This window comes from Triticum urartu, chromosome 1A, assembly GCF_056163025.1.
Source record: "Triticum urartu cultivar PI428250 chromosome 1A, HENAU_Tu73, whole genome shotgun sequence".
In the NCBI taxonomy this organism is placed as follows: domain Eukaryota; kingdom Viridiplantae; phylum Streptophyta; class Magnoliopsida; order Poales; family Poaceae; genus Triticum; species Triticum urartu.
The window spans coordinates 30,220,501-30,237,638 of NC_141873.1; the positions used below are offsets into that span (position 1 = coordinate 30,220,501).

Consider the following 17,138-nt stretch of genomic DNA (forward strand, 5'->3'; position numbering starts at 1 on the left):
CATGCGAGACATATTGTTTAGCGAGTCCGTGACCTACAGGTGGCGTGTGTTGGTATCTACAAGGACCGAAGACAATAAATGAGATAACAGGAATCCACGAAATCTAATGCGTTGTTCCAGTCTTACGACCTTAGTTGCAGAAACGATCATGTTATGGCAACGTCAAAGTAGGATTGTAGGGGAGAACAATTTGGACATCAAACACGGTGCCATATCGGCCTTGTCACCGCTGTAGTCACCCATAGTGTACTCCTCCACCCCTCGCTCTTGCGCCGAGATGAGTCAATGTTTCAAGGCAGCACACTCCGGCTCATTGTGTCGCAATGCCGCGATGGTTCAACACTATGCTTAGGGTACTAGTAGGAAGGAGACCGAGAGTACTCGTTAGCGACTTGGACATGGATGCGCAATGCGACATCGTCAAGAGCAGCGACGAACCATGTTTTGTAACGATGAGGGGCAATACAACAAGGGTTCAATCTAGAGCATACTGGGAGAGGGCATAATCCAAAGAAATTTGAAGGTGGGCCCAAATATGAGAATAGAGGGGAAAACCAATCGGTGTTATATTCTATATACTTCACCCATTCAATTAAATATTGACTATAAATTAGACTAAACAAATATGGGTATATGTGATAAAAATTACATCATCGAATCCGTACTCAAAAGAAGTTTTAGTGGTACAATTCATGGAGTAAAAGAAAACATTGTTCTAATTTATGGTCAAAGTTGAATTTTTAGATGTGCGCACGCGTTATTCACTAAAATGGAGGGGATATAATTGTCACTCAAACATGTGCTAATTTACCAGAGTCAAAGAAATGATCAAAATGGCAAAGGAAAAGATTTTCCATCAAGCTCCTAAAATACGTAACGTAATCGCCAGGAGAGAGAGAGAGGGCATTCTCCGGCCTTAAACAGCGAACACCCTTTTTCCTCCACCCAGACGGCCACACCTGCTGGTGACGGGGGAGCCAAACCCAAGAAGCGGCGGGCGGAAAGGGGAGGGGAGAGGAGAGGCGGCAGCAGCCAGCCGGCGGAGATGGCGGCGCCGCCGCCCAAGGCCTGGAAGGCGGAGTACGCCAAGTCCGGGCGGTCCTCGTGCAAGTCCTGCAAGTCCCCCATTGCCAAGGACGCGCTCCGCCTCGGCAAGATGGTCCAGGCCACCCAGTTCGACGGCTTCATGCCCGTGCGTAACGCCATCTCCCTCCTCCCCCCTCCCCTTCCCCCACCCCGCCCCTCCCCGCCATGAACCCCTCATCGCCCCGCGGGCGGATCTATCTTTGACCGACCCCTCACGGCTCCGCGGGGGTAGGGTTTTGGGGCGGTTTAGCGTTCTTGTTTTTTTTTTCCGGTGGGTCGGGGGCTCCCGATTGGATTCGGATTAGATGAATCCAATCCGATGGCGGCTTCGCGTGCGGCATGCACTGAGTCGATCTGACGGGTTCGGTTTTGGTCTGATTTCTGAACCTGACTCGTTCTTGGTAGTGGTTTGGTGAGTCTGGTCTGACTGACTGACCAACCCCTTCGCAATGCGGAGCCTGTGATGATTGAAACACCCCCTTCGCAATGCAGGGCTCGAAATGCAATTCCGTATGCTTCGATTTCAGCACTGGGTGTCCACCGCTGCGTTATCTGTCGATTTGTAATATCCTTTTTTGCTCATACCATTGCTGGAAAGAACTCCTGAAACAACTATTGGTCTGACATGTAAAATGCAGGCTTTGAATCTTACATCTCTGGTTAACTTGATGTGTTTTTGTTTATGTTATATGCCTTTCTGCATCACCAGCCGTAGGCTGCTCTAGTTTCGTGTGTCGCGAGGTAACCATTAACTGTTTAATTGTTAATTTAAAGCGAAGAAGTCTATCTGAACTGCATAATAATTTGGTACAACATCAACATGGTGCCGTTTCCCATGTTTCTAAAGTAGTAAAATCCAGTGCCAGGTTAGATAATAGTTTGGCCATCATATTTTTGTGAGATATGTCTGGATATGATTCTGTGCTTGTTTGGACTTTGAACCATTTTATGATACAAGTGCGATAAACATAGCTTATAAGCCATTTCACTTGTATACGATTCCTATTAGCATTTGTTAACTGTCAGGCAACCGCAGTTCTCATCTATTTGTTACTGGTCTTCATAGTACTGGTGGGTTCTTAACTGTTGTGATTCTATAACTGTTTGCTTTGGTTTGGGCCATGTGGACACTCTAATTTTTTCACTGGGAGAACACTATATTACATAGGGAAATTAAGGCGACTCTTGGTTATTTCCTGGTTCTAAAAGTCACATTATCTGATCATTTTTCTAACACGGATAGCTTGCTTAGCATTATGTTTTCCATATTATTCAGAGGGTTATGGATGGGTACAGTATCTATGTCTCAGTGATGTTCTGATAGACTCTGTTTTTCTGGAATTTTATGTCTAGCATTTCGTTGGGTGATTGGTCGGTTTTTCAAGAGGCAGAGGAAAATATGATGCCTTGTGCCAACTTATATCACCAATGCAGTTTTGCTAATTTACACATCTATTTATAATTTATATTTCCATGTTTTCTCTTTTCCAGATGTGGAACCATGCCAAATGCATCCTCAACAAGAAAAACCAGATAAAATCGTATGTAGCTATGTCTCTGACTCATCAACTGGATTTTAGGCTTCAGTATTCCGCCTGTTAGTTTATTCGACTCTTGTATCTGAGTATAAACCATGGAAAATTTAACTCTACTCTTAACTTCTGACCAGTGTTGATGATGTTGAAGGAATTGATGCACTTAGGTGGGATGACCAAGAGAAGATAAGAAACTATGCTGCAAATTCCTCGACTACTTCAACTGCAACTGCAACTGCAAGTTCCACAGCTGCTATTCCTGACAAATGTGCTATTGAGGTTGCTCAATCTGCCCGTTCTTCCTGTAGACGGTGCAGTGTAAAGATTGCAAAAGGCACTGTACGTATTTGTTGACCAATTGTTTTGCACATTTCTTTTTGTTGTGAATATAACTTTATTAGTCTTGCGTAAACCCAGGAATTTATACTTACTAGTGCTTGTGTATAAAATGTTTATGGTCCTAAACAGAATCCTCCTCATGGTCAATAATCTTAATGTGTTGTTCTTATTTCTCACTTACTAGTGACTGTATATAGAGACATGAGTTTCACATTCTTGAATAAATCTTAATGCAACTGCATACAACCGTCACATAATTATAGTACTGCCATATTTCTAGTTCTAATTCTAATCACCTGACACCTATTGGGGGATATGTCGTAGTCTCCCAAACCTAAACTTGTTCTTGATTTTTTGAATCAGAGATTAGAACTGTTCTATATATGGCTTTGAAACACATGAACATGACACATTGTTTCTCTGTCGAAAAAAGAACATGGCACATTGTTTTCTGCACCCTATCTATGACCAAGTCAAACTGCAGATCAGGTTGCAGATAATGCCCAGGCTTTTATTATTCTGCTGTGTTGGAATCTGGAATGACTGTAATATCCTGTAAAGGCAGCAACATGGTATCTTGTTATGTAAAAATTCTCTGCTACTAGCATGCTAGGTCACCTGCAAAATAAGTTCTGAAAAGTAGGAATTGGTAAAGCAAATGATTGTGTTGATTTATATTCTTTTTCATACATGGAATTCCTGATTTTGTGCTAGATTGGTTGATGAACGATATGCATTTCTTTGATTTCTGGAGTCCAGATCAAAAGATTCTATGGTTTAGAAGTTCATGTTTGATTTGTAATCTTTCATTTAGCTCACCAAGTATAAAGAGATACTAACATTTAATACCAGTGGTAGGGTAAGTTATGCTGTGAAATTATGTTATTTGTCTTGACTCTTAAATTGTGTCTGTAACAGTTTGCTATGTTGATTAGGTTCGTGTTTCATCTAAACTTGACGGTCAAGGTTGGTATCATGTTAGTTGTTTCTTGGAAATGTCCCCAACTGCAAGTGTTGAGAAATTCCCAGGCTGGGAGACCTTGTCGCACGATGATAGAGCAGCTATTATTGATGTTGTTAAGAAAGGTGCTGCCAGCAAACGTAAGCATGGAGATCATAGTTTCTTGTTCCTTTTTTTAACATAACTTGATAATCTGACTTGTTGTATTTGTAATTGTCATCAAGAAGAAACAACTTCGAAGGGCTCCAAGCGCAAGATTGGTGACATTGATGTGCGTAACTCCAAAGCTCCGAACTTAGATGGAAGTACATCTGAAGGTGCTGCACGAAGCAAAGGAAAACTTGTTGTACCATGTGAGCCAAATTCTAGTTCTGCTGATCTGCACCAAAAGCTTAAAGAGCAGAGTGACACACTTTGGAAGTTAAAGGATGAACTCAAAAAGCATGTTTCAACTGCTGAGCTGAGGGATATGCTTGAAGTTAATGAGCAAGATCCATCTGGACCAGAGCGGGATCTATTGGAACGATGGTAATATTTTTTTGCTATTTTTCTTTTCTTGATGGATTTTCATCTAATCGCAAATTATTTTACTTGTTGTCATGTGCTAAACTCGGTAAAGTCCAGAGACTGGGATAGGGCACTTGCCTCTGGCCATAACTTGGGCAAGGGGTTAGGTTCATGCCTATGCCATACAGGCGGTTCTTTGTGTTGTTAGAATAAGTTAGAATTATAACTATATGACACTTAGTGCCAGTAGAGGAAGTGGAAACTTGTACAAGCGGATCTTTTTGCTAGTGATGATTTTTGTGCTTGTTTTCTGGATCCCAAATCCTGGTGCTGACCTGTTGGTACCAGGAATCTGATGGGGCTTGTTTTCAAGATATTAGGTGCTATTTTGAAGGAACTTATGGTCAAATACTATTTAGAGGTAAAGGGGAATAACATTTCTTCTTAAGAATAGGGAAGAAAAACACTTAAACCAAATTTGGTAGGAAGCAAGATGGCGTTCTATTATTATTCTACTGGTTGGGTCATAGGGTATTTACCAAAGCAGAAGAGTCGAACCTCACTTGCTTTAGTTGTTTTTTATGTGCTAATAAGCTCTGTCTGCTCCTGGCTGGCTACCTTAATATTTTGGATCATGGCTATCTTAATGCTTGACAAACCATCTCTTTAGATTCCCTGCCTGGAGTACTAATGATTTTAGTTTCCACTCAAATTTGTACTCCGTTCCTATTTACATGCGTCTACGTATTTTGTGATTTAACTTTGACCAGTAAAATAAGAGTCATTTGTCATAAAACTTATACAGTTGGAAACTTTTTCGAATACAAATTGAATGCTGTAATTTTTGTGGCACACAACCCACGTTACATTGGTCAAATTGATGGTCAAACTTGAGGGGGAATTGGATACATTTAACTATAGCAACTATTTTTGAGTGAAATGCAACATACACCCAACATGATTATATAGCCAAACCAGCACAATCATGTGGCTAACTGTTGATTGTGTGTTATAGATGGGGACATCCATTACTTGTCTAATGCTAAGTATTACAACTATTGAACCAATATTATACGTTCTATAAAGCAATTCTAATTGATCAACAAAACTAAGTTCAATAATTATGGGGTTTAATTGACCTCAAAAGCCACATTAAGTTTTAAGTCAGACTTCTCCATATTTGACCAAGTTTATAGAAAAATGTGCGTATACCTACAACATCAAATATATGTAGTATGAAAATATATTTTATGACGAATTTATTAAAGCTAATTTGATGTTGTAGATGTTGATATATTTCTCTGTAGACCTGATCAAACTTAAAGAAGTTAGACTTGGGACAAAGCTAGAACTTCAATTAATCTGGAATGGAGGAAGTAGCTTTTAGTGGAGCTGAAGAGCTCTGAAACAAGGCCTGGTATCCTGCTGAAATATTGTTGAATTTTGACTACACCGACCTGCCAGCCTGTGGCATTGCTCTTTCTGTCGTACTTCACAGTATTCAGATGCTTCACTCTTTATAATGTCTCATGGTTCTATTTTTTGTAACATTTTTGTTCTCTTGCAGTGCTGATGGGATGCTGTTTGGAGCGCTGGGCACTTGCCCAGTCTGTAATAGCTGCCTATACTATTATGGTGGTCACTATCAGTGCAATGGCCATGTTTCAGAGTGGTCCAAATGTACCTACATGACAACAGAACCTGTACGCATGAAGAAAAAATGGAAAATTCCCGATGAAATAAAGAATGATTATCTTACAAAGGTAGGGCATCTTGGAGCTTCTCAAGCTCAAGTATTTACTTTTCGTGTTAGAGAGCAGCGTCTTGTAGCTAATGTGGGATTCATCCAAGGACCAAAAGAACCATATATTTAGGTAAATAATTAAGTGCTTCCCAGAGCTAGATATTATTTTTGGAGGGGAGATTATGCATTATTGGGAACATTGTGCTCCATGGTTAGAACTTCTAAGGGCACCCAATGGTTGGACCCTCCCGCCCAACCATGTCCCAGGCTCATTTAGTTCCCAAGCCCGCCTTCTGTTTTCTCAGAAAAAAACAAACTAGAAACTCTTGTGATCGAATTAACAGTAGGCACCACTCACTAACAGAAAATAACTGCATCTTAATTTTCTGCAGTTGAAGGTTAATAAACATGTTTGTCTTGCAGTGGTTCAAGTCTCAAAAGGTTAAGAAACCAGAGCGAGTTCTTCCCCCAATGTCACCTCAGAAGTCTGTAGGTCAATCACCTCAGCAGTCTCTCGTCGGTGAAGCATTGGATAAATTGAGAGTTTGTATAGTAGGACAATCTAAAGATACTGTAAGTAATCTTCATTAATTTTTTTGTACGCTATATTTTTAGGTTATTTTTCTGTTTTGCTTGCCGTTTGGTTACATCCTACGTAAAATGTCTATTAGTTTAAAGTAGGTGCAAAATTAATTGCGTGAATCTCTAGTCTTTGTTGAGTTGCATCTATGCAAGTATGCATCCTTGCTGAAGTAGTATGCATCATGATTGCTTCAGTAAATTTGTGTCAAGGGATACTTAGGCTCATTTTGTTGTCACTGAATATGCTATGTATGCTGTGCCTAATTTATAATCTTTTGTGGAAAAGTAGCCTCCAAAATAGGCAGAGGCTGGTTAGCCAAAAGATTAAATGGGCATAAGTAACAGAGCCTTACTATATTGTACCAGAGAATCAGTTTATTCATACACTGCATGGTTTGTCTATGAAAAAACTGAAAACGTGGAAAGTACTACCTCTGATCCAAAATGTAAGTCCTTTAAGCATTTTTACCGATCAAACATTTCTAGATTTTACTATCTAGAGGAGAAGAACTACTAGCATCCAAAACATCAGATCAGTTTTACTAGATTTATCATGAAATATACTTTTATAGTTCATCATTTTTTTTATTTGAGGCACAAATCTGCACAGAAATTGATCTTCAATGTATCATTGAAGAACGTGTCAGTGTCCTAAAAGGCTTACATTTTGGATTGGAGGGAGTACTCAGTACTCAACTGACCTCTGGTATTTTGAAGTAGTTTTCTGATAGTTTTTGAGCTGTTAGTTCGCTTGAATGCACTAATGTCTTGAAAGACACAGAGAGCTGTGTGTCAATTGTTTCTTTATGTTTCTCAACAATTTCTCCAATTTACATTATATTCGATATTCGTCGGAATATGGAGAGTTAGCTTGTTAGACCATGTCTAATCCTGCATCGATTCAAAGAGAAAAAAGGCAAGGCTTTGAATCTATGAGCCTTTTCCTCCAATGTATAATAAAGAGAAGGAATAAATTGATGCCTGCTTTGTTCTTCCTTGGATTTGCTGCAAGAGAAAAAAGGCAAGGCTTTGAATCTATGAGCCTTTTCCTCCAATGTATAATAAAGAGAAGGAATAAATTGATGCCTGCTTTGTTCTTCCTTGGATTTGCTGCAACTTCACGCATCAGTCCCTTTGAATCGCTTTCTGCAGTGTATCAATCACTTTTATGCAACACTGGTCTTAGAATGTAACATGAGCAAAAGGAGCAAGGTGTTGAATTCATGTAAAATCATTTCTTGTCAGATTCTAGGGTCGGATTGCCTCATGTGATCTGTCTCCTTTATTTCATATCAGATGGATACTATAGGTCGTATATCTAGTTGCATGTGACACCCAGTTTTTTTTTCTCTTTTTTTTATTTGTTGTAATTAGGTAATTTATTGCTTGTTTCAAATGCTCTTTACAAGTTTTATATTTAATTAACGAGCTGAACTCTTGTAGGATGAGTGGAAGCAGAAGCTTAAACTTGCTGGTGCCCACTTCAGTCCCAGGGTTACCAAAGGTTTTTCTTTGCATATATGAACTTCTTTTACAATTGGATTTGTATAACATTGGAACTTAGATTTCCTTGTGCAACATATATGGATAACTGAGGTAATTGTTTTATGGAGTAGGGATAAAGGGAAGAGGCTATCTTATGGCTATTCTTATGTCAATATGGATTGGTGCCTCGTTGGCTATACCACCCTTAGATCCAACTATCCAACATCACTTCATGTTTTGAGATTCTTATATTTTCACCATCTTCACTGTAGCACACCCTCATGTCACACCATAATAAAGACACTTCTGTAGTGAGCCTTGGTTTGACTACCACTTAATTGATAGTTCATATTCAGTCCCTAGCATGCACAGATTAGTTTATCACAGAGTGCAATGCGGCATTGTGCAGAGAAATAAAATATGCGTCCCTCAGCATGAGCCCATGGTCTGGGTTCGACTACCATTTAATCTTCAGTTTATTTTCAATATCTGGTAGTGCATAATACGAGCTGAGTACAGATTGGTTCATCACGGAGGGTACAATGCTGTATTTTGTAGACATAAAATATGCGAACCTCAAAGTACGATGTTATTGCACTATGCTTATGTTTACCTGCATTGCAGATATTAATTGTGTAGTTTCATGTGGCGGGCTTGATAACGAGAGTGCTGAAGTCAGGAAAGCTAGGTCTCACATTTTACCCTATCCATTGTTTTTCAATCATAATTTGGCATGTTCTTTTTGCTCTAATGCTGAGGTTGGAATATCATGTTATATATATGAATTTGTTTGCAGGAGGCAGAAGATACCAATCGTCAGAGAAGATTACCTTGGAGAATGCATTAGAAAAAACAGGGTGCTTCCATTTGATTTATACAGAGTAGCGACTACCTTGGAGGAGTCATCAAAAGGTAGCACGGTCACTGTTAAAGTTAAGGGCCGAAGTGCTGTTCATGAGGCTTCCGGTCTGCAAGATACGGGCCATATTCTGGAAAATGGCAAAAGCATTTACAATACAACCTTAAACATTTCTGACATGACACAAGGTGTTAACAGGCAAGGTTTTTGCTCATAATATTTTTTTGAGGGTTTGCTCATAATATTTTGTTGCAAATTCGTGACATACATGTTGAGTTAGGGTGATTGCGAATAGTGCCTACTGGTTAGGGCACTTTTAGACTTCTAATAAATCCCGCAACAAGTTTTTTTCTCTCATTTACCCCCTGCAAGCTTTCCATTCCAAATATCCTCTTTCGACTGCAGTATCCTTCAATTTTAATGAATTCCACCTGAACTTTAGTGGTTAGGAGAAATATACAATAACCGTGAAGCAACTATCTTATTTGTGTATGTATCCAGGCTATAGGAATTGGAGGTGGTTAATCTATAATAGGTAATAAATCTGAGTTACTATTCACATTTTGTTTTTGATGTGGTTCCTCGAATTCAATTTGAGTTTATCTAAAACTTAGAGGATGGTTTAATACTTTGTACTCCAGAATTTCTTCTCATCCACACAAGGTTTATCATACAGGGGCATTTTAGAATGACAGACTAACTAGCCTGAACAGGCTCAAAATCAGGCCAAAGGGTTGAGGATAATTTCGTCAATGCCTCACAATGGTACGGCAGTTGCATGTGATTTGTAGTCAAGGGAACATCACCTCAGGTCACCAGGTCGATTTTGACATGATTTACCCCAGGGCCCCTTGTGTGGGTTATATCCCTTCTCCTGCCTCAGTTAGTAGTATTATATGGAAAAAAGTGCACAATATTGGTTACAAAAGGGAGATCTCCCGAGTTGGTAGGCAACTCGCCGAGCTACGATAATCAATCTGGGCAATAGGCGCCATAATCACTAGGGTTTGTATGGATCTAGATTGCTTGGTCCCTTTCTGGGGTCCTCGGCACCTTTATATAGCTCCTGGATGGCGGTAATCTTCCTTCTCCTTTATATAGCCTCTGTCGTACACGCGTAGGGAGTTTGGATCGGATACAATTAGAACTTGTGACCACCTCCTATGCAAGGTTTCCTTATCTTCCACCTGTAATATACACCCTCTAGATTAGTGGTCCTTCACATCGGCTTCCAAGTCCCATCTACACCAAGGCCTGTACGGCCCGCTTGTACAGTTTGCACGGCACTGGGATACGGTAAGCTGGCTTACCATCGCCAAAGGGTAGGGTAATAACCAGCTAAACAAAGAAACCATAGCAGAATGGCAGGAGGGTTGGGTGCTACCACCTCGGTCATCTTCCTCGTATGAGCTCAGTTCTTGTTAACATTGTCACCATGGAACTTTTATTGATCACCATCATAAATGTCGTCGCATTGCTTTTGCCATCACAGTCGGCGTTGATGTCAGCGTCACGTCTCCAGTTGATCATGCTGAGGGATGGCGGCTGCCGGTGTGATTTGTATTAGGCTCAAAGGGAAATATACAGACTATGTAGCACAGCACACATATGGATACAGGGACACCGGAAAATAGTATTTATCAAACATAGGCTTATCGGGATACTTATTTAGGTATATAGTGAAAAGAACATGCCATGTATAATTTATGTTTTAGAGGAGAGAAGATGAGAGTACTGCATGTTTCCTCCTTCAGTCCTTCTCATTGACGAATGATGTTGATCTCCTCAAGTTAACTCCTCAGTCCTCACACGATGGTCTTTACAACATCAAATACATCATATGCTAGTTACCTTGCTGGTGAGATGGACATGAGGATGAATGTGGGAGGTGGATGGCTCTTGTCTCCCAGCGGCGTGCAGAAAGACCGGTCTGAGGGGATGTGGCGTGGCGACCGCCAATGAAAAACAAGATCCCCCCCCCCCCCCCCCCCCCCCCAACACACACACACAAAAGATTGGGCCTTACATGGTCTTTCAGTGGAGGGGTTACTTGATCAACTTGCCCCATCTTTGTTTTTATTTTTCTAATACAACTGTAAGAAAAAGGGACATTTGGCTGCTTTATCCATGTAGAAATTCCCCATTCGAGTCTACTAAATTAAGTACATGATTGTAATTGTGTATATCAATAGTTTCCAGAATCAAAAAACATATGCGCAAGTTTACGTTGATTATGGTTCCTGTTCCTGTCGGAGATTGATCTCCAGGAACATAAACACTATACATTGGGAAAATAACTAATTCTGCTGTTGCTTCGTTATATAGGTTATTGCTTGCCTTACTTCATCTCTTACAAATTGCTTTTTTGTTTCTGAAGCTACTATATACTTCAGATCATCGAAGAGGATGATGGGAGTGAATGCTATGTATTTCGAAAGTGGGGACGAGTTGGCAGTGAAAAGATTGGTGGGAAGAAACTGGAGGAGATGTCAAAAACTGACGCAATACGTGAATTTAAAAGATTATTTCTGGAAAAGACTGGAAACCCCTGGGAAGCATGGGAACAAAAAACAAATTTTCAGAAGCAGCCTGGGAGATTTTATCCACTTGACATTGTATGTTGTTGGAAAAAAAAGTTTGTTCACATAGTTCTATTTCTCCTTTTTGTGGATTCGAACTGATGATGTGATATACATTATTGTAGGATTACGGAGTAAGGGAAGCACCAAAACGGAAAGACATGAGCAAAATGAAAAGTTCACTTGCACCTCAGGTGCTGGAACTCATGATGATGCTTTTCAATGTTGAAACATATAGGTGTGCCTCAACTTTCTTGTTCAGGGAATTGCTTCCATCCATGTCTTCTTATTATTGAAGTCATTATTCACGTTATTCTGTTCCAGGGCTGCTATGATGGAATTTGAAATCAATATGGCAGAAATGCCCCTTGGGAAATTAAGCAAGGAAAATATCCAGAAAGGTCTATCTTGATCATGAGGAAGCCATTTATTTTTGTTATCATATAATGTTATTATGGTTCGAAGATTCTTAGCTGCATTGCGTGCAGGATTTGAAGCATTAACTGAGATACAGAATCTACTGGATGACACTGGCAATCAAGAACTGGCTCTTAGAGAGAGCTTGATTGTTGCTGCAAGCAATCGTTTCTTCACTCTTATTCCTTCTGTTCATCCACATATTATACGTGATAAGGATGACTTGACAATGAAAGTATGTGCCTGTTGCCTTGCATTGTATTCCTGTCAGTTGGCAAAAGTATCCTATCCCTATTCGCACTTCCTAATTCGTGCCAACTTCTTCATATGTGGTGGATGTACGAATGTTCAAATCTGCAAAGAATTATCCTATTATAGTGATGTGCAACTAGGGTTCATTGCTACAGCTGGAGAATGAGACATTTGCCTTAACGCTTAGATGAAATCAAAAGAAGAAAAACATGTTCTTGTTAAATCCTATTCTAACAGAGCCACAAATGAAACAAACTCCTATAGGTGAAAACAAAACTGATCATGGTGCAAATTCTCAACGCCTCACATTTTGCAAGGATTCATGAGATGTTATAATGCAATACAGACATTTTTTTTATTCTTCACATGTTTCTTGTCATTTGATTATCTTGATTCAGTTTCTTCTCATGTACCTGTTTTTCTTGATTATATGACCTGAGTTATGTTATGCCTAGCTGATTTGTAGCTACTTTTACACAGGCGAAAATGCTTGAAGCTCTTCAGGATATTGAAATTGCTTCTAAACTAGTTGGTTTTGATGGTGACAATGATGAATCTCTTGATGATAAGTACAAAAAACTTCATTGTGACATCACCCCGCTAGCTCATGATAGTGAAGATTACAAGCTGGTTGAGAAATATCTCCTCAACACACATGCTCCTACTCACAAGGTAAGCAATTTCTTGTGTATAAATAATACTTTGTTTCTGTGTAGGTAGAATACAGAAGACTACTTTCTCTTGTCTTCTGTATATATACATGCTGACATGTGCTTTATTTTACTTTGAAGGACTGGTCATTGGAATTAGAGGAAGTTTATGTGCTTGATCGAGATGGGGAAGGCAACAAGTACTCAAGATATAAAAATAATCTCCATAACAAGATGCTATTATGGCATGGTAAGTAATTATTTTGAACTACACAAAGCATATAGTTTGTGGCAATATTTCGAAGGTATTTAAGTTGGAAGCTTCTGCGCACGCTGCTTTTCTGCTATTAGAGTTGAATGGCTAAATCTGGGTTGGAGCGGAAGTTGATCCGTGTTACTAAATTGATTAACAAATAGTTTCCAGGCAATCAATGATTCTAGATGCTTTACCTTATCATTTTGAGCACTTGTATGATTGCATTATGTTAGGTTACAGGTGTTTAATTTCTTTGCTTGTCTTTCCAGAATTATTTTTTTCTTTCCTGCCATCTCATGGCCGTAAACTCAATTTTTGTAGGTTCAAGGCTGACAAATTTTATTGGAATTCTTAGTCAAGGACTAAGGATAGCACCTCCTGAGGCTCCTGTGACAGGCTATATGGTTTGCTCTTTATTCACTTTATACATTTTATATGCTGTAACTCTGCTAAACTATATGTTGAATTTAATAACATGTTTCTTTCACTTGTTGAAAGTTTGGCAAAGGCCTGTACTTCGCAGATTTAGTAAGCAAGAGTGCACAGTATTGTTATGTGGATAGAAAAAATCCGACCGGCTTGATGCTTCTTTCTGAGGTTGCTCTAGGAGACATGCATGAACTGAAAAAAGCCACGGTGAGTTACAAAATATCTTGGTATTCAAAGGGAAAATTTAATTGCTCATGCTAACTTTTGTCCTTGCACCAGAAGTAACCATGTGTGATTTGATTCTGTGTCAGCTATTTTTCTAGATTCTTGTAATCAAACTTTCTGAATATGTTTTTGTTAGGATGTTCATTGCTTATCAAAATTTCAGCAAAAAGAAAGAAACTCAATGAGATAGCACATTGTTCCCCAATGCATGGCACTATTGTCTTTACTGCTCAACATAAAAGCTTTCAGTTTTTTGCATGTTTATTCTGATTTAGGCTCTGTTCGGATATCCACCGGAATTAGAGGAGTTGCGGAGCACCTAATTTTCAACTCCAATATTTTAGTCTACAACTCCGCCGGCTCCGCGGAGCTGAGTCTGGGAGCGGAGGGACTCCGAACACTCCCTTAACATCTGTACTTGGTACTTATTGTGCAGCCAATGGACAAACCTCCAAGAGGAAAGCATTCGACCAAGGGCTTAGGAAAAACTGTGCCGCTAGAGTCAGAGTTTGTGAAATGGAGGGATGATGTCGTCGTGCCTTGTGGCAAGCCAGTGCCAGCATCTATCAGGGCATCTGAGCTTCTGTACAATGAGTATATAGTCTACAACACAGCCCAGGTTTGTTGAACCTACTTGCTGTTATGCTACCGCAGTTACAGGAATTTGCTGCTCATCTTGCATGAAACCTTCTTCTCCTTTGGCAGGTGAAGATGCAGTTCTTGTTGAAGGTCAAATTCCGTCACAAGCGTTGATTGGGAAGCTAGGCGAGTAGAGTTGGACTGTTAGTTGAAGAATCTTTGGTGTCAGTACTCAGTAGCTAGTCTGCACTGTTTCATATGCAATGGCATCGGTGAATTATTCCGCAGCTTAAGGTAGGTTGTGCGGTATCCCGCAGCTTAAGGTAGGTTGTGCGGCTCTCGCGTTTGATCCATTTTGGGAATATGGCATGGGCATCGAGTGTGAGTGGCGCAAGTAACTCCCCTTGTTGTCCCCTGTTGATGATGGATGCTCAATCTTTAGGAACTGCTGCTTTTCCTGATGTTTGCTCTGCACATGTCAACTGTTGCTGTCCCGCATTATGCTTTGCACGTACTTATATTTCAACTTAAATTGATGCTGTACTATTAGAGGTAGAGCAGCCAACCGTGTGAAAACGTGCACACGCACACACACAACACATGCTTCGGCAATTGTCCAAAGTAACGGTTGCAATTGGATCTCCCATGAGCGTTGCAGATCGAAGAATTGGTGCGAACGGTAAATTCTGTCAGTCTTGGCTGCCTGGTTGTTGACAGTCTAGAGTGCAGCTTTCCTTCAGAGTCTTGGTCGTCTGATCGGACGGTCTAGAGTGCAGCTTACCGGTCTGGTCATGACAACCATCATCATTTTGAGTCTGGTTATGACGACCACCCTTGGTTTGAGTCTGTCTGAGGCCCCTCAAGTCTACTCCCTCCGTTTCTAAATATAAGTCTTTGTAGAGATTTCACTATGGACCACATATGGATGTATATAGATGCATTTTGAAGTGTAGATTCATTCATTTTGCTTTGTATGTGGTTCATAGTGGAATCTCTCCAAAGACATTTAGGAACGGAGGAAGTAGAATTCGGGCAAATTTTTTCCTTTCCGAGCCAAATAAGGATGCTCCCAAGTCTGGAAGGTTTCCACATGGTTGGGCCATGGTGCTAACCACCTCCTGCTGTTCCCCTCACAACCCTTCTCTGTCAAAGCTTCAGGCTTCGAACCCCTTGGGGCCGGCACGGTTTGGTCTTGCATCCATCCGTGCTCCACCGTTCAGTCAGAGTTCCGCATGCCGCTGAGGAATTAGGACGTCTGCTTGTCCTTGCACTACAACTTGAATTTCCAATGTATCCCATTTCTAAAACATGTCCCCGTTCAGTTGCTGGAGCCACTCTTTGTATTGGTCATATTCACTCTCTCTATAGACTTGTCCATATTGTATGCAATGGTCACACATCTACTGTAGTTTCGAGCATTGGTTATGCTACACGAGGGAGCTAGTTATTTATAGATATGATGTAAGTGAGACTTCATTGCTTCATCAAACTTCACAGGCTTGCCTTTTATTTTCTTCCTTAAAGTGTAGCCAAAGTTGTCGAGGAATTAATATCTCTAAGGCTCATCCAATATATGCAGCTTTGACATGCCACAAGTTGGGATCCATCTTGGTTACGAAAATAGGGTCAATGTGTCTACAAACAAAACTATAATGTCTCCAGTCGCTTCTCTCTCCATTGCCTGCCAACAAAATCTTCTTTCTCCTGCAGAAGCTCATTTTCTTTTTCTATCAAAATATTTCTCTACACCGTGGGTGCTCTCAAACCATTGCATACCAGCAACCTAGGCCGAATGGTGTTTGCTAAAAGGAAAAATAACTAAGTAACCTTTGTGATTGAACTGTCTGCCACTTACTTCTTGGGGTTTATTAGTTTTCTCCTCGGAACGACCAAAAAATAATAATTGTTGCACCAAACACATGCATATAAATCAACAAAATATTTGAATCCAAATGGTTTTGAAATATCAGTTTATTATTGATACTAATCAATACGGTCTCATAAACGGTTCCTTCGGGATTATGAATCTTCGCGTATTCAATGTAATCATTCACGGCTATATGTAGTAACCAGGCGTGTCTATGCAAGGCTTGTGAGATGCACCCCACTATGCTATCTGGGGTTGAATAATGATGTTCTTGCTTTATAATCACATTTATCCTTATCTCCTGACCTTATTAAAAACAAGAGTTTGAGCCCTGCATTTTTCGTTACTACAACAATCAAAGTTCTTGCATCAAATATAGAAACACAATACGTACCACACTTTCGAGTATAATGCAACTAGCATTACTTCACGAGGCCCCAACAAAGGACACATGTACTACTACATAATTCAAATTTTAAAGCTACAATACCAAATAACTTCTTTTGAGATAATGAAATAACTACTAGGATCTTCTCTTCATAGACTACATAGAGGAAAACCACATGCTGCATTGGTTTATCAACAGAGGCCTTTTTCCTCAGGCAACTTAGAAGTCCTTCCTTGCAACCTGATCCAAATAGCTTTGCCTGACACTAGATTATGCTAACATGTAGGCGTAATGAGCCCTAGACTAATATCAGTGATGGTGTGCTTGAATTAAATAGAAATAAGGTATCATAGACCTGTATTTGGCATCATTCATGCTATCCTCCTTTTCGAATTTTT

General features: G+C 40.0%; 1 protein-coding gene across 2 annotated transcripts; it reads left to right on the forward strand.

Annotated features, from left to right (window-relative positions):
• The first annotated feature begins 940 nt into the window (after positions 1 to 940).
• PARP1 (poly(ADP-ribose) polymerase 2) lies at positions 941 to 14,946 on the forward strand. 2 transcript variants are annotated; one of them, XM_087545307.1, is made up of 20 exons: positions 941 to 1,192; positions 2,578 to 2,627; positions 2,756 to 2,960; positions 3,896 to 4,061; positions 4,146 to 4,449; positions 5,996 to 6,191; positions 6,596 to 6,745; positions 8,198 to 8,258; positions 8,864 to 8,927; positions 9,036 to 9,296; positions 11,476 to 11,713; positions 11,803 to 11,915; positions 12,002 to 12,078; positions 12,166 to 12,329; positions 12,827 to 13,018; positions 13,138 to 13,246; positions 13,574 to 13,656; positions 13,751 to 13,888; positions 14,343 to 14,525; positions 14,612 to 14,946. In XM_087545307.1, the coding sequence occupies exons 1-20, from the start codon at positions 1,046 to 1,048 to the stop codon at positions 14,657 to 14,659; spliced, it is 2,949 nt and encodes a 982-aa protein (XP_087401433.1). In that variant the 5' UTR covers positions 941 to 1,045; the 3' UTR covers positions 14,660 to 14,946. The 2 variants fall into 2 exon arrangements, with proteins under 2 accessions (XP_087401433.1, XP_087401434.1); XM_087545308.1 differs by having other exon boundaries at positions 4,149 to 4,449.
• The last annotated feature ends 2,192 nt before the right edge of the window (positions 14,947 to 17,138 follow it).

Coding starts and splice junctions, on each gene's coding strand:
- PARP1 (XM_087545307.1), top strand. CDS start 1,046: ATGGCGGCGCCGCCGCCCAAGGCCTGGAAGGCGGAGTACGCCAAGTCC. Junction 11,714..11,802: donor GATTTTATCCACTTGACATT/GTATGTTGTTGG, acceptor ACATTATTGTAG/GATTACGGAGTAAGGGAAGC. Junction 13,247..13,573: donor CAAGATGCTATTATGGCATG/GTAAGTAATTAT, acceptor CAATTTTTGTAG/GTTCAAGGCTGACAAATTTT.